The sequence below is a fragment of the Amblyomma maculatum genome, chromosome 1, assembly GCF_055883805.1.
Source record: "Amblyomma maculatum isolate TAMU_Amacu chromosome 1, ASM5588380v1, whole genome shotgun sequence".
Classification (NCBI taxonomy): Eukaryota; Metazoa; Arthropoda; class Arachnida; order Ixodida; family Ixodidae; genus Amblyomma; species Amblyomma maculatum.
Genome location: NC_139344.1, coordinates 287,324,448 through 287,344,875, shown reverse-complemented (window position 1 = coordinate 287,344,875; position 20,428 = coordinate 287,324,448). Strand labels below are relative to the sequence as shown.

Genomic DNA, 20,428 nt, shown 5'->3' with positions numbered 1-20,428 from the left:
GGCCACTTTTCGTTGGGGGTGAAAAGCAAGGCGACTGCGTGCTGTGCGAAGTCAGCGCACGTTAAAGAACCCCAGGTGGTCGAAATTTCCGGAGCCCTCCACTACGGCGTCTCTCATAGCCTGAATTGCTTTGGGACGTTAAACACCACAAACCAACCAACTAGCACACACATACGCACTGTGTGTGTGCGTGTTTTTTATTCCTTATTTGCATGTTTGCATGAGCGGCGCATTGTTCCTTGGTGAAAAGAAATAGTCGAACAAATACATAAACACTCCGTGAATGAATACGGCAACTTTTATCTCCTGCATCTGTTTTGCATAAAGTCCGTGTTTGGCCACTCTGATAATTACAGCAGTAACTCATTGTGGGAACGTAATTGTCCTTATTTGTAGGGTCGTTTTCAGCACCCAATTATTTCTAGCTCCCAAGTGAATATAATAAAAAAATAAGTGCAGAAGCTCCTACATTCTGGCGATTGAGTCACAATACATTAATCACAAATTAAAGGGATAGCTTGCTGGAGACGTACTATCGCGTAGACGTGCATCGGTTTGTCGGTCTCCTCACCTGCAGGCCCAGTGGCCGCGACCACCCCTGTCGATGCACTTGCGCAGGAGTGGTCTGATAAAAGTCTACACGTCTCGGAGTATCATATATATTCGTAAAAGCTTCACAGCACTCTCCCTGTCGACCACTTTTACGTGACATCTTCGGTAACTCAGGACGTTCCATGCCCGCCGCTATTCGTCAAAGTGGCACTGGTGAACATTCTCAAGGTTAGGTTATTGCATATGAAAGTAGAAAACTTAATAGTCGCCGCTGTATACTATACAGCTCAGTTGGCACCGGACGTGATTTCGAGTCTCACCAGCAGAGCATTGTTTTTTCTGGTACTTTTTATTTGTTTATCTTTCACCCAGAAAATGATAGAATCCTAATTCGTGTCAATGTGTAACGTGCGTCAACCTGTAGCGTGCATAGGTGAACAGGAAAAGAGAGAGATGGTAATAGGAGTTACGGCCAGTAACAATGGGCACCATGAAGGCGACATAAACCAATAATTACTCCTGACATTGACGGAGTATGACTCAGACAATAAAGATGCTCAATCATCGCCCAACCATGTTAACCATGACCAAGCGTGCCTCCGAAAAAAAAAACAAAGATGACTAAAAGGGATTCAGGAAAATAAAAATAATTACTGGGCATATTGGGTGAAATAAAGGCCCGCAGATGGCGCCATGTACGATATATACGATGCGGGTAGCAGATAGTTAAATAAGGTATACCTAATGGTACTCCTCATTAAGTAGTTTGCATGTCCTCCGCACAAATCCACAAGAAGGGCTTCAGCAGAGCAATCCGGACCAGGTGGCGATTAGATAGGCCTTTGGCCGTGCTAATAACGCAACATAACGGCCACCGTGACGTAGGTATACCACAGAATACCTGATATGTCGGACCGCGAGGGAGCGCCTGTCATGGCAAGCACATGCACAGCACGTAGTTGAAAAAAACGTTTGTTTAAAAAAAAAAAGCGGCTCTTTGATATATTTAGTTTTGGAATGTGCTAAAGCATCCAACAAGGGGAGAGAAGCGCTTCGTCATGTGTGTTTGCCATTCTTTGTTACAAGCAAGCGCTTTCTAAACCGAATGGCGAATTTATTTCACCCTCTCTCCAGTGATGGGGTGAAATGCACTGAGTGGAGCTGCCTGACATCCGTCTCTCTTTGTGCCATACCTCTTGTGGATATACAGGCAATGGCGCACGTACTGATAAAATGCGAACAAAAAAAAAACACAAAGCTATCATTAAGTGAGCGTGGCGCAATAAAACAATGATTCTTTTACTGCGCCAACCCCGCAGTATCGTTCGAAAGCGTCCAAGTCTCTGTGGTCTATCTACATTTGAGGCATATCGGACCTATAATTTTACGCATATATGCCGCTGAAAATTCCGGGGTGCGCTGAAACAATTTGTCAAACCATCTCTGCATGTTTCATTGTGATTGACAGCACTCAGACACATGGACAGAGTACAGAAAACAAAATTTACGACAACGCAGGCGCGTCTCTGTTTGGATGCATTGCGAACAGATGTAAGTTGATGAGAACACAGAGCGAGCGACTGGCAATAAAACATGCGATATGATCGGACTGCCAGTCGCTTGCGCTGTGTTCTAATCATCTGTCGATGATCGGCCCCGCCGTTCAGGTCGCTGTGCATGGGTCGCCGGGGTTGTCGAATCCCTCCCTACTTCAACTGGCGACAATAAAGTCTTCATCGTCATCATGATTGGCTGCGGCGATAGTTCTGTATTCGCCTCACGCAAGAAATTCCTTAGTTTGAGTCCGCTTCGACGGTTTTCCTTTTTTCTTTAGTTCAGCAGAGGCTTCCCATAAAAGACGTCGTTGGTTTGACCGTTTTAAATGCGCTTTCACACTAAAATAATTGGCGCGTGAGTGCGGTACAAGGTACACCTATGCTAAAACCAAGTGAGCAAGTCATAAATCAGGGATTATGCGTTTGCATGCCAGCCCCATATATTTTGCTAGTCAGTGCTTTTCTTTTTTTTTAGCGTTTGCCGATTACATGCTTTGTTAATTGTGTAAAAAATTTAAAAAAGAAACCTTCAGACAGTATATATTACTCATCTACCGCGAAAGGCACGTTTTCTTCTGCGCAAAATCATTTGTATACTTGGAAAAGAATCGCCGCCGCGCATCTTTCCGCTAGCGCCACCAGCTAACGGTGCACACGAGATGCGTGTGCCGCCATGCTCGACTTCGCGGCAGATACGAATCGCAAGTCTCAAAACCTCCCTGGCATATCTTCTATCGTCCAATTAGTCCTTGTTCAAAGCTACCTTTATTAGTTCCCTGCTAATGTATACTGTCGCATTTTGAGCCGTGTACACTGTGTACAGGAGAGCTTTTTTTTTTTTTTTTTTTTTCACTTGATGAAAATTAGCAGCCGTGACGGAAGCGGACAAAACGAGAATGAATGCGATGCGCAGCACGCACACTTGGTTTTGTTCGGTTCATCTGTACCGAAAGTTGTGTGCCGTTGGTTGTAATAAACGTATTTATTTACGGCATTAGACTACAAGGCATGTTTATTTCGAGAGCACCCAACGTCAGGGAACGGCCGGGAATTGGAGGGGGGGGGGGGGGGGGGTGCGGCAAACATCGGCGCTTGAACTGCATTCGATCCTCGTCTGCAGCGAAAGACTTGACTCGTACTTGCGCGACGTCCGATTTGCTGATTTCACTTTACAATTTTCAAGCTCGCTCACTCTATTTTGAGTATCATGCTGGACGGATCAAGGGCATGCGCAGGCATGCAGCGGACCGTGCAGATGACTCGCGTACATCATCAGAACGCATGATGGCTGAGGTTTCTATTAAGTCAAATGCTTTCTCGTAATCTATATATATGAACGCTGCGTATAGGTGCTGAATAAATTTCGAGAATTTTTCGCCTGGTTGATAGCCTGGATATGATCGACCCTGATCATTTGGTTGATTCAAGTCTAAGGTTCCCCTGACTTTATTAGGATTTCCTCAATGCATATAAGGTTGCCCCGATTCTATAAGCGTTTGCTCAGTGCAAGCTGATCGGTTTGTAATTTTGTAAGACATCGACGTCCCCTTTCTTGTAGCTTAAGACATAGTTTGCTTTCTTCCAGGTTTGGGTGCTGTTGAGGTCAAAGCATTGCGTGTGCAGGGTGGCCAGTTTTTCCAGCACAATCTCTTGGCCGTCCGTCAACAAATCGGCAGTTACATTTTTTCGTTGCTTTTAATGTTCCATCTTCGTTAGCGGCGGATTGTTTAATTGCTGTGCATTATTACGACTCGCATTATCGGTATGATTGCTTCAGCAACTGTATAGATCAACGTATAGAAGTTTTCGGCTACTCTCCTTGTCCATATCACGATTATTTCTTGATTGTTTAAGGGCATATTCCAAGTTCCCAACTTCGCGAGAACATTGGTAATCACATTGCCCGCTTGGTCTCTTGGCGCATATATCTGATTTTTACCTATGCCTAGTTTCCTCTTGTCTATTTGCATGTTACAGCGTTCTTTGTAGCATGCTCAATTCTCTCCAAGTTATAATTCCTAACGCCAGGCATTTTATGCCTATTGATTTGCTTCAATAGCTGTGCCAGTTCTATCCAGTCTGTTTACTTGGAAGCTTTAACGCTTTTGTGTTCCTCAAAAAGATGTTTTGTATCCTCGCATAGTCGACCAGTATTCTACCTAACTTCGACCACATTTTTCTGCTGCGCATTCAGTAATGATACCTCTGAAATTATCGTTGATTGTGTCACCGCTTCATAAAAACAGGGGACCCCGCTGGGGTGGCGCAGTGGTTACGGCGGTCAACCTGTTCCCAAGGACGCGGGGTAGAATCCCGGCCTCGGCGGCCGCTTTTCTATGGAGGCGAAAAGCAAGGCGCCCGTGTGCTGTGCGATGTCAGTGCACGTTAAAGAACCCCAGGTGGTCGAAATTTCCGGAGTCCTCCACTACGGCGTCTCTCATAGCCTGAGTCGCTTTGGGACGTAAACCCCACAAGCAAACAACAAACAATCATAAAAAGAGGGGGGAGGGGCTTTCATACGAGGCGATCTACGCTTGCTTGCAAACTGAATGGAGCAGTTCCTCGTGGTCTGCCTCTGTTCAGTGGCGTCAGGAGAGAAAGGGGAGCTAAATAATCTGAGAGAGACAAAGGAGGACGAATGTTTTCCCCTTGCACCTCAAATAGTTCCATCGCTCCATTTCTCCCGCTTTCGGAGAGGGAAATAATTCCCTTTTGGGCGTAAGCTTTTGCAATTGGGTTCTGCAAGACTGATATGCTAATACATTATTGCCCATTCATCACAATTTCATCGCTTTTTTTTTATTCGGCGCACCCAATATGAAAAAGCTTATATTCCAGTAGTGTAGTATGAGGGTGGATTGATCATCAGTATATATAGGGGATATGGGGAGGGGTTACGTGCGCATTAACCCAGGGCCCTGATTGGCCCAGATCATCCTTCCCTTTCTGAACTGGAGTATATCAACTGAACGACGCGAATGTCGAAGGACATTTCTCTTCCTGCAAGAGAAAAGATGGAATATTGTATAACCAAGGCGTGCGAAGAGCCTCCAAAACACCGGTTGTTCCAAGGGCGTCTAAAACAGCACCTCACAAACCAACCCTTATTCACAAGCAAATAGATTTAGATACGCAAGAACTGGCGTAGAAATCGCACGCGAGGACGGCAAATAAAATCGAAATGCTTCTCGGGTTCCGAGTCTGTGATTATGAGCAGAATTTCTGACAGCATCCGATGTCGTCGCTGCCTTCATCCTTTTTCACTGTGCGAACTTCTGCTATATATATATACACTGATATACTGCAGCTCTGTCGAGGCAGCGTCAACAACACTTTTGCTTTGCGATACAGTAACAAAGCGATTCACATTTTATAGCTGTAGCTTTAGCGCTCATGGGAAAGTGTTGATACAGTGAACCTGCCTTAAAAAAACGTAAATATTTTCTCTCGTTTTTTTAAGGGCATGTCCCAACTTCGCCGAGAACGAAACAAATCATCCCTCATTGCCTCTTGCGAGAGTCATGTCCCACGCATCACAAGTGGACACTGAGCCATGCATAATGTTTTCAGTTCTCTATCTTTTTGTCAGTCGCATAAACTGGGACAATTCAACTGACCTGCGGTTACATGCTACATGATCATTCCATGCCACCGCGTCTGCACTCTTTATATCATCGTGACCCGTGGAACACCGGGAAAATAAATTTTATCAGCTCCCGACCGGCTGCATCGGCTAAATGAAACTTTTAAAAAATACGGAGTATATGGACAGCAATTGAGAGTCGTCTGGCCCTGGAGTATTTTTGCGGCTGATCAAAATTGATAAATTAGTCGGTTTAATTATTGGCTTCAAAAACAAAGTCTTAATGCAGGCGCTGTAGATCATCCCGAAAACGTGCTGACTGAAGGGTTTGCACCCAGCGTGTACTTTTACGTGAAGTACGGACTTCAACAATAAAAACACCTCACATTTGATAACCTTGCCACATCAGCGTCCCGAGACACGTCTCAGGAAAAGAAAACCTGTTCTATCCTGTGCCGCTTTCCCCGATGGGGCTTTGTTTGCTCACTTGGCGCGAGCCGCTGGTCACGTGATCATTTGTTTCGAAGGCAGAAAGTAAAGCTGGGAACATCCTGACTAGCTGTTTTTCAAGAGGATTAAAATTTTTTTAATTGGCACTTTGTTTCTGTAGTCATTAATGAAAAAGTTGATAATTCGTCTATGTATATAATGAACTTTGACCGAAGAAAAAATATAATTGACAAGACAGGCCGACTCTCGAATGCTCGAAGTTTGTTCCGCTGGTGTATCGCATCTTTTAAAAGTTTGGTTGCATTTAGCTGGGACGTTGTACAATGCGACCAAGAGCGTGCTGCAACCATGCAGCACCCTGTGCCTCTGCTGCGATTGGACGCTGATAAGTACACAAACATTTCAGGTTTTTGACCAGTGCTGCAACATGTGCAGGCAGGGGTGTTTGCCACAATATTAATGAATACAAATTTAAGTCTTACTATTTATTCCTCGTGCTATAAAACCTCCCGAAAAGTTCCGATATTCTTGAATCCTGAACCACTACAAAAAGAAATGTTGGATAAATGTCGAATAGTTCTGTATGATCCAAGACAAATGTCGTACCATATTCAGATACATTTTGAGCAGTTTAGATTAGTATAAAAGTTCCAACCCAAACGTTTTGGCCTCACCTCAGTGGTTCCAGAGTTGTGCGAGAACGACGCACAATCGAATGAGTAAGCATTGTAAAGTATTATGCTGAATAACGTTTTAAAAAAGATCCACTCACAAACATTAGATAATGGAATCGATAACTGATTCGTTGGACGCATATGAAGAACAACGCAGATTAGACCACCAACATAGGCGTCGGCTGTGGCAAAAAAAAAAAAAAAAAGCCAATGAATGGCCAAGTGAGCGTCAGCTAATTTTTTACGAAGCTGAAAAGCGCCACCACACAGATTCCGCGCAGTTCTCGGCGTAAGCGCGGTCCATCACTGGCCTCCAGGTAAACGAGTTGACCTTTTGGTTGCGCCGCCAGCCACGCGCTACACGTTGCTCTCTGCACAGCAGCTCTGCTGCGGCTTTCGCGCTCCGACCCATCCGGCGCGAAGTGGAAGGATCTGCCGATCGTTCCACTTGCCGGTGGCGCCATCTGACAGGCGGCTGCGGCGCTAGGGGCCTACCTGAGGGTGCCAGCAGGCGGCGGCGGTTCGGCGTGGTGGAGTGTGGCCGCTGGGCGCTCGGGCCGCGGGCCCACGGCGCACGTGGCGCGCACGTGGCGCCAGCTGTCCGCCATTGGGTCCCGCGCGCCACGCCTAGCGGGGCGGGCGGAGAGCGGGGCGGGGCGCGGCCGTCACCTGTTGGTGATGCCCCCCCCTTCAGGAAGAGGTCTCTTGAGGGGGCAGTCCTATGGGAGGCGCCTGTTACGGGCGCGCAGTGTGCTCACAAAAGCGGACCCCCGGAGGTTTGGCGGCGTCAAATCGGCCCGGCGTGCTGTCAGGCGGCGCGCTCCCTCCGGGCCATGGCGGCGCGCAGCAGCTGAAGCACGTTTATGTTCGGCCTGCAGGACGCCGCGGGCCTGAGGGGCCCTATGGCCGGCCTCAAGGAAGAGCCGCTGGCGCCCCTTCGCGCCGCCGGCTGGATGCAGCCGACCATGCTCGACCAGACCAGGTGAGCCTCCACGTGGTTGTGCCTTTTGCAGAGAACGCATTTTGTTCTGCGGAGAAACCACTCCTTCAAGTTGCCATGTCATTGGAATGATGCCGCGAAGGTCAACAGGTTATATCATGTCCCAGAGCAGTATTACCCAGCAGTGGGTCAAGTTTTACTCGTCCTAACCTTCACTAATGAAAAAAAAAAAACAAAAACATTATTGGCCATGAGACGCTAGCTTGAGCAGCAATGCGAGCAAGACGTGCAGGTCTTCTTAGTGAGACTCTTTAGTGAGTATTGAAGAAAAAAAAGATCGCCTTTTTGCCAACCCAAGAAGAGCGGCTCTTCAAGGAAAACCACGTGGTTAGAGAAAGTAGCCAGAATTTCTCGGTGCTGTTTCTCACCCAGAGAAAACAGAATTGCAGCGGGACATTTCCTCCTTTCGAAATGAGCCGTCTGCCACTAAGCTCTTTGAGCCCGCGCATTTTCTGCACCGTTGGGATCTTTTTTTTTTATTTTATTTATCCCCCCCCCCCCGCTCACCCGTCCGCATAAGCGCTGCCAGGAATAGATTTTTTTTTTTTTTAAAGTGCGCTCAAACGATGCAAGCTTTTTGCCATGAACTAGTGGGCACGTAATTTAGTGTTCGTTATTTATTCTAGACTACGATTTTCAATGCTTGCATTTAGAAACAGCTCCAGCATTTTATTAAGAAGAACACATACCGTGCTTATATCTCATTCGGTTTTTATATTTTTTCCCTCTCGGGCACGTCGCATTACCAATGAGTTTGCTTTATGAATTTTTTTTTTCTTAGAGTTCAGCGGCGCAGGTATCGATTTCGTCGTTAATACTTGTTACATGCGGAAAGCTATTCCACAAACCGCTTGGCTCCCCTCAACGAAAGTGCGTTTTGAGTCCCCCCCGTCCTTTTATTTATTTATTTTTTTTTTGTCCTGAAGACGTTAATGTGTGCAAACCCGGGCGCCACAAAAATAATTACCGTAGAGCTTTTCTTCCATAACGATTCTCCCGTCTCGTGCGTTGGGGTAAAATGGCAAATACACTGAGCAGCTGTACTTGAGCTGCGCTGTTCCCTGCTCGCTTTTGGTAGACATTGCATCGTTTCAAATCTGAAGAGGGAAAAGTCGAGAAACAGGTGTGTTAAGCATGGGGTCCTGGCTGAGTTCGAAGATTTGGCAAACAAAATGTGCGTTACAAGCAAACTTCAATGGAATTGTTCAGCGAACAAAAAGTATGCAGTGTGGGTCTGTTTGCTCGCCTCCGCCATGCACGGGGCCAAATGATTGCGGGCCTTGCGCCTGCTGACCTTCGTCACGTTTATGGAGGAGAGAGAGGAGCACTAGCTTCCGATAATGAATGCACACAAGCCTCCCGTGGCCAGGCGCTCAACTTTGGCAGTCATGAGCCGCATGGTCTCCGCCGTTCGTTATTTCACCTGAAATTCGTGCGGCCGCGGTTCAGACTGATATCAGTCGGTTAGTAAGGCTTCATATAGATATACTTTTAATCCGAAAATTACTATTTGCCAATAATGCTGGTAGAAAATAGGGTGAAGGGTCCACCTGATGGGTTTCAGCTACTCATAGGGAGTGAGTGACAGTCTTAGGCGGTGAATGTCAGTATTGGTGGTGACAATTGACAATATGCTACATTTGTCATGAAACAGAAAAATAATAACGTTTAGCTTTGAGCAGTTCAGAAAATCGCAGAGCTTGACATTTTTTTTTTTTCCCTATACTTGATGGCACATAGTTCAATGTACGGACAACAGTATTGGTCTTGAGGCAGGCAATCTATTGCAGAAAAAAAGAGCGCAGCCATGCTTGTTGCTGTTTCAAGTTACGAGCAATACCGTATTCTTTTTTTTTTTTTTTTTTTTCAATTCGGTTTGTTATATTAAATAACTGCAAGAATAAAGTTAGTGAAAACCTACACTTCAACCATATTATTACAGACCAAACTACAGAAGACTCATCTGTAATAAGGCGCAATCAGGCTACATAGCCAGCTGCTTACAATGTAGTGGCCCTGGAATTACGCACATTACCTCTCTTTCCCGGTCGGAAACAACTGAACACGGAGACACGGACGGCACATTGTATACCCAAACGCAACCTTTAGAGTCAGTCTCTCTGATATGTATGCGTCAATTCAGTATCTAGCTGGATTATATTCGACGACAGCCGCGAATTGCTATATGGACTTATAGCTGGCCCAGCAGGAATTTCAGCAGAAAGCAGCGTTGCATACTGCTCGCCCTTCTTTCTTTTTTTGCCTCAAGTTATGTACTAAGCCACAATTGAAGGTAATTTGGGACAGCTTGTGTTGGGTTCTGTTTGGAAAATCATGATTAATTTCTACTGGGTTCAGAAGCGTTTCTGTAGACGGTTTCGGTTACACGCCGCTCAAGAGGATGGTGCATAATTTTCTCCCGTTTTCTGGAAGGGACGATAGATTCTTTTTTCGGCGGAAAACTTCCTATCTGAAGTGCTCGATTTTATAATGGTTCTATTAGAAACTGTCCTAGAAAAATTCCAATTTTTCGATCAGTCAATGCACCCGTTTTTATGTAGGCCGACGCCGGAAACCATGACCACGATGATGATTGGGCGTCGGCAAAAGTGATGTACTGAAAGCTAATATAAATGTACCCGTCAGAAGGTAATCAGGCCGTTTTAATAGCATCCATCTGTTCGCCCAGGAAAGTATACGTCTCGTCCGCAGCAGTTCTGAATAGGCCTTCATCACTGCTTCATACAAGAAAACGAAAACGCTGTGGCGCCATCTAGTGACAAACGCTAAAACCCCATCTTAGTCAAAGCGAAAGAAGCGTTGTTTCTTATTGACCGGCTGACACGACAGCGCGTTGAATATAACGTGATGAGCACACCTGAAAGAAAATAACCCTGCATACTAATGATAATCAGTGGTATTTTCCCGAGGTGTGGTCACGAATGACAACTTTTCACCGCGAAGGTTCGCTTGAGGTAATTTAATGCGACTTTTCAAACTAAAATTATAAATCGTTGCATGGATATTGGAGCACTCGATATGTTATAAAGTGAGACCTTTTCACTACCACAACAAACTTGTGGCTGGCACGTATTGGTCAGTGCTCTTTAAGGGCTGTCATTTGCTTAGTCTTATGTTCTTTGAACAATGTATTACGCTTTTCACCGAGCATTTCGACTTCTTCAGAATACACCATCGCAGACCAGTTTGAAATCGACTGCTTCGAGCGCGGGATAAAAACGCATGGCAATTGCGAAAAGATCTTTAGCGTGCAATCTTTTCTTTCCTGGAAACATGCCTTAGTTTCGCCACAAAAGGAAGACGGTTTTCGCCATGGTGGCGTCAAACGCCAGCCGTGAAGTTTTGTGTCTGCCATATTTGTGCGATCGGTGGACAACACAGAAGACCTTGTCACCGGACTGCGTGCAAGGGACACGCTGCAGAGTAAATTCCAACAAGGCATTTTCCGGATGACGTCAGCACGTTGCGCATTCAGGGCGCACGAAGCACTTTGCCTTTTCTACACGAGTTCAGCATTCAATTCAGCAGCTGCTAGGCTTAGTGTGTTATTGGTTGTCGTGGAGACAGAAAGCGCGGGAGGTTCAAACACGCTAACGATTTCGGTTCAAAAGTGGGTCACAAAGAATCGACTTTTCGTGCAACCAAGTTTAGCAACTCTGTCCATGCGTATGTCAACAAATAAGACGTTTAAGGGAGTTATTATCGAGCGTACCGGCCAGTATGGTGCTCCACACGAGAAATGATCCGAAAAAAAAAAAAAAAAAAACAATTTCCAACTGAGTGCTTATCCGCGAATTCAGCGCGCAGGAAAGTAACCGTGTTAGGCAATCCTATATGTTTAGTATTTTTGTTGTTGTTTTTTTGAGACTCATTAGCGGAATCCAAGATTGTTGTGCCGCATAAGTATACGGACAACAAAACAGCTATTTCTTAGGCGCCCCCAAACGTTCTTGCACATTAATGGATTCTTTCTGTACCCTGCTCTCACCGATGCAAAATAATTATCATCGCGCCATTTATATCCTGCTGAGGAATTTCTGTAGAAGAAGAATGAAATTTTCCCGAAAGCAGAAGCGCCGTCAGATGTGAGCTGAACGTTAGACGTAAATGAAAAAGAAGACATAAATCATATCAGATAAAATTCATCTCTCTTGCAATCTTACGTAGTGTTTATTCGTTGAAATATTTATTTTTCGAGTGGTGACTACGCAGTAAGTTCCGTGTGCTACGAGAGCAGCACCCTTCAATGCATTATCGGCGCATAGCTTTCCTATACCACCGCTCAGCATACAGTGCGTCCGCACGTGTGCAGGAGGCGCTCTTTTCGGTGCCGGCGACAAGAAACAGACACGTTTCAGGTTTCCTCTAATTCAGCTTAGATCGCGCTTCTTGACCAGTCACTTTGGCTTATCGGAGCGGGACAGTTCGTTCAGGTCAAGATATTTGTAGTTATTTTCTATGCCTCCCTAATCCAGGACTTCCTTTTTATGCCCACAGTAAGCAAAACGGTGGCCCTGCAATTGCGATTATGCGAAGCAATGCAGCGCAGAGGTGCAGACTCACAAACATTGGACACAATATGGCCCATGACTTACGAAGGTACAGAACGTAAGCAAACAAAATGTCTCGATTATCGCGGGTCCTCCGACGAGAATTAACAGGGCTCATTGGTATGCATGATTCCCTCTCGCGTTACTTCCGTGGTGCGGGCAATTCTATAGGGCTCGTGCATGAGGGGCCCGGTCGCAGATCTGCACTTACGCAGCGAATTTTCAAAACGAGCCACGTGAGACGCGAAATACGTTTCATAAATAATGACTGCCGTTGTTTTTCTCACCACTCAATGCGGGGGCATGGCACTGTGTCGTGAAATGTCATAAGCTAATCAGCGGCTGAAAACCAGTTTGCACCAACGCCAACGAGTCTTCTGTAAGACAGGCGACCATTGTTTCCGTCAAGCGCAGCAGCCACATGCCTCCGTTTATTTATTCTTTTATGTAAACTTTAAACGTGGCGGAAGTCCAGCCGCGGTGCGTTTTCAGAGTGGTCGATGAGAGCGCCCTGGGTGACACAACTGCGGCGATAACGAGCAGTGTCCTCTCTCCGGATGGAATACGAAAGGTGACACTCCCTTTCGGAAAAACTTATTCTAATGGGTGATTTTATGACAGACACGATGGGCAGGTTCGTTCTTCGTTTCAATGTAATTAGGTCTCGGAGTGTTTTGAGTGCCTGATTTTTGCAGTTACTTTTCCTTATTTGAGGCCGGAGTGCGCGAGTAGGACCTTTCCTCGCCACTAACGGGTGCCAGATAGTGTGCAGTTGACGCCGCAAGGAACAAATGACTTTGAAGGCTTTTCTCCGGCGTCTCCCTTTGGGTCCTGAACAAACAGAGGGAACAGCGGTACAAAAGTCTGTTTTTGTTTGCTATAGGCGCGTCACTTGGACTATTCAGCCAGTGCGCTGCAGTCTTCAAATAAACGGCTTCAATAGTCCGCAAACGCATATAGCTATCTCATTGAGTTGATATTATTTCTGATCGCAAAAGAAAGCGGAAAGCATTGTCTTTATGCAGTTCGAGTAAGAAGTATATGACCTGCCCTGCAACGCAAAGCGGCGTGTTTAACATACCGACGCCTGCATGTTTCAAAGAAAATGCACATGGCCCCGAACCGTCCGCCGCGCTCATTCTTATGCTTTCTTACGGCGTGTGTTTTGCGTTTCTTTCACCGTGAACCCTGCAGTGCAGGCCGTATCAACAACACGAATAATTTTCATAGCTGCATAAATTGCTAACATCAGTACAGAAATTTCATTCTTCAATATTTGCATATCGCAGCAAGCTAGACTGTCCGACTGTGGGCCTGTTCAAATGTCATGGCAAAGCTAGCCATAACAGGGGATATTCCTGCTGATTAGCTTTGTAATTTTGCACCTGCAGTTTTATCGTCCGTACATTAGCAATAGATGGCTAATAGACTCACAACAACATTGACCTCAGAAAACATCATTGCAGGCATTCGTAAAGGCTATCCGGCGTCACATTCACTCTATAGCGATAGACAAATGCGCAGAGTATCAAGTTAGGATCATGAAATGGTTTTCCGCGACGATGTAGCAGAGGTCTTTTTTCCGCACTGCTACCGAAGATCCACCTTGAAATAAATAGAACGTTCCTTTGTCTGTTGTTCTGCAGGAACCGAGTTCGAGAAAGACAAATGAGACACGGGCGAAAGCATCGCTTATGAGATGCACTGTAGTGCATAAGCAAAAGAAGAAAAAAACTGGTCGTTGCAGGTGACGAGCGAATACATTGCACTAAGGCTATAATATTTTGGTTGAGAAGAAACTTGGATAATTGACGCTTATGGAAGTCGTTCAGCGAACGCAAGGAGCTTGAATCCGTAGATAATGAAATGGCGAAGCGGAGAATGTAGTGCATATAGCAACTGATGGAAAAGTTGATGCATTCTTTTTTAATTGTTAATTGCAGATGAATATTTTCCTATTAAGAGTAAAAAAGGCCAGCCGTTACGCTCTGGACCCCTTCGAAGGGGGAGCTACTGAGAGGGGGGAGAGTGCGACGGAGGAGGGCGCCGTCTGACCGACCTCCTCTGCTTTTCTTTCCCCATTCAGTAGATTTGTTTGTTATAAAGGGAGAGAAAAAAATTTTGAAAACATGCGCTACATCTTGTACAATTTCACTGCTAATCGTGCAGTGCTCAAGTGCACCGTAGATTGTCTCTCCGATTTTAACGAATGCCTTGGTGCATTCAGCAAGGACAAAATGCTGACACGGCAGACAAGAAAGCTCTGTCATCCTTGTTTGTTCTTTTTTGCTCTTAACTACGAGCATGAACCGCCCCATAATGCATACCTGGGTGCTCGCTTGATGCGCTCCCATTCATCAGACACATTTCTTAGCACCGCGATCATGGTGACGCATGCGCGAGTTTTACAGGAGGCGACCACCCCACTAATTTTTACCGCGATGGGTGCCGTCTTGCGCCTTCATTCGCACTTGCTGTTTACTTTATGAGTCAAATAGTTGACAACAAAACATCATTTTCCGATAAGCTGCGACGTTTTGGTCTGACGGAACCTACCTTTTCGCGTGATGGCGCGTATATGTCGCGTCAAAAAAGAAAAAAAAAAAAAAAAATGCTCCGAGCGTATTATACGCGGCGGCAGCGAGTGACACCGTGATTTGCACCTAAGCGGAGATTAACAAACTCCGATAGTTACCTGAATTGTCTTATCTGCTTACTACATTTATATATATATATATATATATATATATATATATATATATATATATATATATATATATATATATATATATATATATATATATTTCATTTACTGTGCATTTAAAAACTTCAGAAAGAGAGAATGCTGCCTCCGGCAGGCCACTGCTCACACAAAGTGCCACGCATATATATCTGCGACCAATCAGCGCGTTCCGTGCAGTGAGTGAATCACGCAGCGTCTGATACTGAATTCGCCCATGAAGGGAGGACAGGAAACTAAGAAAGAAAAAAGTGCCCACAGAGATGCCTGGTTTTACTCGCATTCACATGGCGAACTGAGCCGCGCGCACTGTTACTGAATTTCCAAGAACAGGAAGTGTCAAGTGTGGTTAAATAGGGGCTTTGTATAATACATTGCAGGCTGTGGTGTTGTGCCGCAGAACCTCACGCACTGACGGCTCAAAGTTCGCTGTTGAATCCTGTTGGCCAAGTTATATGACTCCGTGCGTTGGTGCGACTTCTGCGCCCGTTCGTGCCCTTTGGCTTGTGTGCAACGTTGGTTTCGTATAAAATGTATACAGTACATAGCCGCTGCGGGCGCGTGTATTTTCGCTTGATACTGGAGTACAAAACAAAGCAGATTTGTAGCGGAAAATACCAACCATCGAATTGGTCATCGCTAATACTTGTCACGTTAAACGCTAGAAACAAAATTCAAGAATTAGAAAAAGGACGTTGGCGAACCCGCCGACGTTCGCCGCAACCGAGTGGGTTTGCCAGTCAGCTAACCATGAATGCAGAATGAATGAGCGACAGCGCTTCGTGGTCTCATCTGCGCAGCTAAGTTGCAATAGAATGTTGGCTTATACTATCATGAAGAACAACCGAGCATGCGGCGTTCAAGTTACAATTAAAGTCCGATTTTCTGTTTTTTTTTTTCTTTTTTTTTTTTCGGGATGCTCCAAGCACGCCATTGCGGTGGGGCGTTTCGGGGTGCTCTCAAAGTTACTTTTCGGATAAAATATACGTTCAGTATGATGCGAAATATTTGTTTTCGAATTAAGGGTTGCTGGTAGATGTGACAGTGGTTTAAGCCGCTGTAATTTGAGAAGAAAAAAAACACAGAAACGACCAGCTTCTTTTAAAGCTGGTTGTTGTGCGGCTGTGAAGCAGCGAAGCATATTGTGCGCAACTGTAACATCTTGCAACCGGGTGCAAAATATATGTCGCTCCTCTGTGTGCCAAAGAGCGTGCCGTAGTTGCCGGCACTTTCTTGAAGAAAACCCATTTCATGCGGATGTGCACGGAAAGATACGGCCTCTTCATTGCCAGCGTCACACTAATTTGCCAGTATAATTTGGCAAAGCTCGGCGGTCGTCGTGCATCAACCGCGTCGATTAAGTGGATTAACGCTTTGCTTTCTGACGGCACCCTTCTCTCCTGCATAACTTATCTGCGCTGTTCGCCCTTGGTGCACGCTGCCGCTTGTTATGCGGGGAGAAGCCGATCAGGATTGTTCGTCTCTCGTAAAAGCCCGCAATGCAGTGATGTTATTTTTGAAATCATAATTTCATGAAAGCCTTGAAATCATAATTCCAAGACTTTCGTTTTAAATCGCGACAAGCGCTTCTTGGCCAGCGCATGAAATTTTTAATTTTTCTATGGGCAACAGGACTGTTGCCAAGTGGTTTTAATAAATGAAACGGGATTCGTGTAGATAACAGCGGCAAAAAGCGACGAAAATTGCAAACTTGTGCTCATATATTACACGTGCTGTTGTATATCTTTCCTTTTTAGCTTTTCATTAGCGCGCAAGTATCTGCATGCCTTATAGTAGCTATAACTCTCTTAGGGATAAAAATAGAGGAATAGACATTTCTCTCCAGCGAAGCTCAGCAGGTCCTGCACACATGGACGATCTGTGAAAGCGTGTGAGCACCCAAAGCAAGGGCGGAACATGAATGCAGAGGAGTAATGCCGAAGCTGGTTACGGTATAATTCTTTTTCGCAGCAAGGCTTTTAGCGAAGCACATTCCTCATAAAAGGACGATTACGCCGTCTGGCAAGAATATATTGACGAATAATTTTAATGAAGGATTCATTGGCATGGAAAAGCAAGTCATAGGTTTGTGCTGAGCCTTCCCGGGGAGATAAAACATTAGAACGCAGGAATTCTGCTTCCTGCTTTCTAACATTGACAGTCGACTGAAAGGGAATTCGAGTTTTTTCTGTTTCTTCCTTTTCAGAAATATGGAGGCCGTTTGCTCTGAATACCTGGTGCCTAGTCAAAGGATGCTTTTCAGGTGAGCCATTTCTCGGAGCTAAACACTGCTTCAGCACCTTCCATTGTGAGTGTACACTCTTGAGGATAGGTGCGTCGTGAAGAATATTTCTATCTGATCAAACGTTGATTAGATTGCGAAGCTCGTTTCCGCGCAGTCTGGTTACATTGGAGTATTTTTTGCATGGCTCAAAGTACACATGATATCCAAATAAGAGGGGCCTGCGAAAATCAGGGACGCAGGCAATTTTCGTGCAATTTTCTCCCGTTTCTTCTGTGCCCATTCAAAGTGAAAACTGGATAATTTCAAAGGTCTGTGACACCTGCAAAGTGCTGCTCTCTGCCATTGCTCAAATGAACCCGATGTTGAATTTAAGGACATGTTTCAAATAACGCTTATTTCGCACAATTAAAGCCCGTCGCTCACCTATATAGCTGCGCTCACCACAGCTTGGCCAACGCGCGCCATCGCGTTGATAGCTGCATGCAAAGCCTCTAGTGACGAACAGCCCTCGATGCGGCTCTGCAGCCAACCATGATGCGCAGCAGTATAGCGGTCGCTTGGCGTTACCCTTCAATGAGGGCTGGCCTTAAAGAAGTGCGCTAGCATCTCGTCCGCCCGCCAAATTAATTTAGAGGCAAAACTGAGCAGAGTGTTTTGACACTCGATTTAAACGTTGCTTTCAAGTGGTGCCTTTGTTGATTGTGTGCGCAGTGTGGGACTGGGCCGAGCCCACTTCGAGAAACAGCCGCCCTCCAATCTGCGCAAGAGCAACTTCTTCCACTTCGTCATCGCCCTGTACGATAAGGCCGGCCAGCCCGTGGAGGTGGAGCGAACCGCCTTCGTCGGATTCGTCGAGAAAGGCCAGGTACGCATCCTCCAAATGCCTTCACAACTGGCTTACTTTAACGGGGCTCATGGCTTTAAAAAAAAAAAGAAAAAAAAAAGATGAGTGCGTGTCCTATGTGGCCCCGTATTAGACACTTAGCATAGCGCTATACCAGCGCCGTCGCACGTGGCAGCCCCTCATCTGCGCATGCGTACTGATGGAACGCGCCAGTGGTGCGGCAGGGGATAGCGCTGTGAAGTTGCTAATCGCTAGCGAACTCAATATACAAAGCTCGCAAAGGCGCGTGTTGTGGGTTAACGCCAATAACGCCCATTATCTAACTTTCAAAGGTTGTGCAGTGGTCCATACATCGGTCGTAAACATGATGCAGCAGCCGAAGAACGACTACGATGATAGGGCACTTTATGAAACGAGGCTCAATGAAAAATTTCATGCTACAATGACCGAAGGGAAAAATTTTATTCCATCACAATTGTGTATCGGCTATAAAATATAAACCGATGAAGAGAACAATGCTTATGTCGGGCACCATGCATACGCGCCACATTCGAACCGTAAAGAGGAGGTCTACAACATAAAAATGAGGCATACGTTTGCACCGCGACCGCAAGTTTTAGCATGTTTTCGACAAAGTGCAAGTTATGACTCGAATTGAAAGCTCTTCATTGTTCTCGCGTGAATCTGTTGGTTGTTTTGCTTGTTGTAAAAGTGAATCTGTTGAATACAGCGCTCTCATTCGATGAAATGCAGCTGTCGATTTGAACCGGTATTTGAGGCTGAGCGAGTGTTCCAGCTAAGGTGGACCGTGATGTAAAGAACTTTACCGTTCTTTGCTACTGAAATCATTTGGGTGTGTTTAGGAGTCATTAAAAGACATTTTTGTTCCACGTGAATAATTAGTTGGAATTGGGTACTTAATTTTTAAATATCGCTCTAAACGCTCAAGTGTGGATCAGGAGGTAGTCACGAAAACGACCCGACCCAGGTATTTTAGAAGACTTTGTTCGGCAAGAATGAAAGCCCGCGAAGTTTAAAACATGACAGCGCGCTCCGTGGAATTGAAATAAAACAGGAAATATGAGGGACAATGTACTAAGGGCATGACAGTTCCTTGAGGATCGTGCTCTAATACATTTACTCTGTGGCATAAAGCTACCACGTTCAAGATTACCCATGGAGCCCCCGTTTTATTCAAGCCGTATGAACGTGGCTTATAGGATTCGCGTGCATATATGTTATCCAAGGAACCCGGGTTCGAGTCCCTTTGGCAGCTCCTGCTAACTCGATGTCATCAAAACTTGTATCTGGGCATAAGGGGGAACTTACACGGAAACGACAGCGTTTTCTCCGTTGTGTTTTTCAGGGCCCTTGTTTTTTTCCCTTTTCATCTGGTCTCGTTGTGTCAAACACCCGGTCTGATTGCCCGGGGATGCAAAGTACATTGCACGATCGTGATGTTTCGCTCACAGCCCCGTCTACACCGTATACTTTCTGCAAAGCTATTGCGTTAAAAGCTCTCTTCGTGACCCGAGGATGCTTCGCTCAAGGTACCAGCGTTAATTTTGATATCATCCAAAAGTATATATAATTATTATTTTTCTGGCGCGAGCCAAGGTGCAACGCGCGATCGAACGACCACTGGTGACTGCTGCGGCTTGCAGTATACCTCATTATACTGAAAGGCGGAATGTTGCGATTGTTTATGGGTGTTTCTTTTTTTGCAAGCTGCAAAGTAAAAGGGATTAATTTAGCCCGTATTGGGCAGAATGCTCCAATTAGTTTGGGTGTTTCTTTTTTTACAAGCTGCAAAGTATAAAAGGGATTAATTTAGCCCGTATTGGGCAGAATGCTTCAATTAGTTTGCAAATTAATTAAATACGTTTATTAAGTTTTTAATTTTTATTTTATGCTGCAGAATTAGAGTCCCGAATAGATGTAAGCAAGAAAATTTTTAAACAAATTGCAGAGCGCGCAAGCAATGAGCGTGCACTTACACTGCACACGGTGTATACGTCAAAAAGCGGTACTTGCGGGTTCAGTAGTCGAGCGATGAATGTTTTCCTTGAACATTCTTGAATACATAGTTCAAAAATGCTTTTGGAACCTGAAGAATGGCTTGTTCGAATAAATAACATTCGTGGCAGGATTTTCGAGAAGAAGCCGAGGGAGGCCGACAGCGGATCCCAAGTGTTGTTAACCGAAAGTGTTTT

The 20,428-nt window shown here is 45.4% G+C and overlaps 1 protein-coding gene and 1 long non-coding RNA gene across 9 annotated transcripts in view; one reads left to right on the top strand and one right to left on the bottom strand.

Annotated features, from left to right (window-relative positions):
- The window catches only part of LOC146206762 (uncharacterized), a 78,898-nt gene that overhangs the window by 16,649 nt on the left and 41,821 nt on the right, over positions 1-20,428 (bottom strand). For 4 of the 7 annotated variants that reach the window (XR_014704508.1, XR_014704511.1, XR_014704507.1 and 1 more), the window contains one exon: positions 8,783-8,912. The exons of the other annotated variants lie outside the window; for them this stretch is intronic. This is a non-coding gene — a long non-coding RNA (uncharacterized LOC146206762). The remainder of the gene's footprint in view (positions 1-8,782; positions 8,913-20,428) is intronic. 7 annotated transcript variants of the gene reach the window in all.
- Positions 7,584-20,428, top strand: part of kn (EBF transcription factor knot) — a 172,773-nt gene continuing 159,928 nt past the window's right edge. The window contains exons 1-3 of one of the 2 annotated variants that reach the window (XM_084591566.1): positions 7,584-7,797; positions 17,333-17,389; positions 18,083-18,236. In XM_084591566.1, the coding sequence (XP_084447692.1) occupies positions 7,679-7,797; positions 17,333-17,389; positions 18,083-18,236 (330 nt within the window). In that variant the 5' untranslated portion in view covers positions 7,584-7,678. The remainder of the gene's footprint in view (positions 7,798-17,332; positions 17,390-18,082; positions 18,237-20,428) is intronic. The other variant, XM_084591565.1, reaches the window with a different exon arrangement.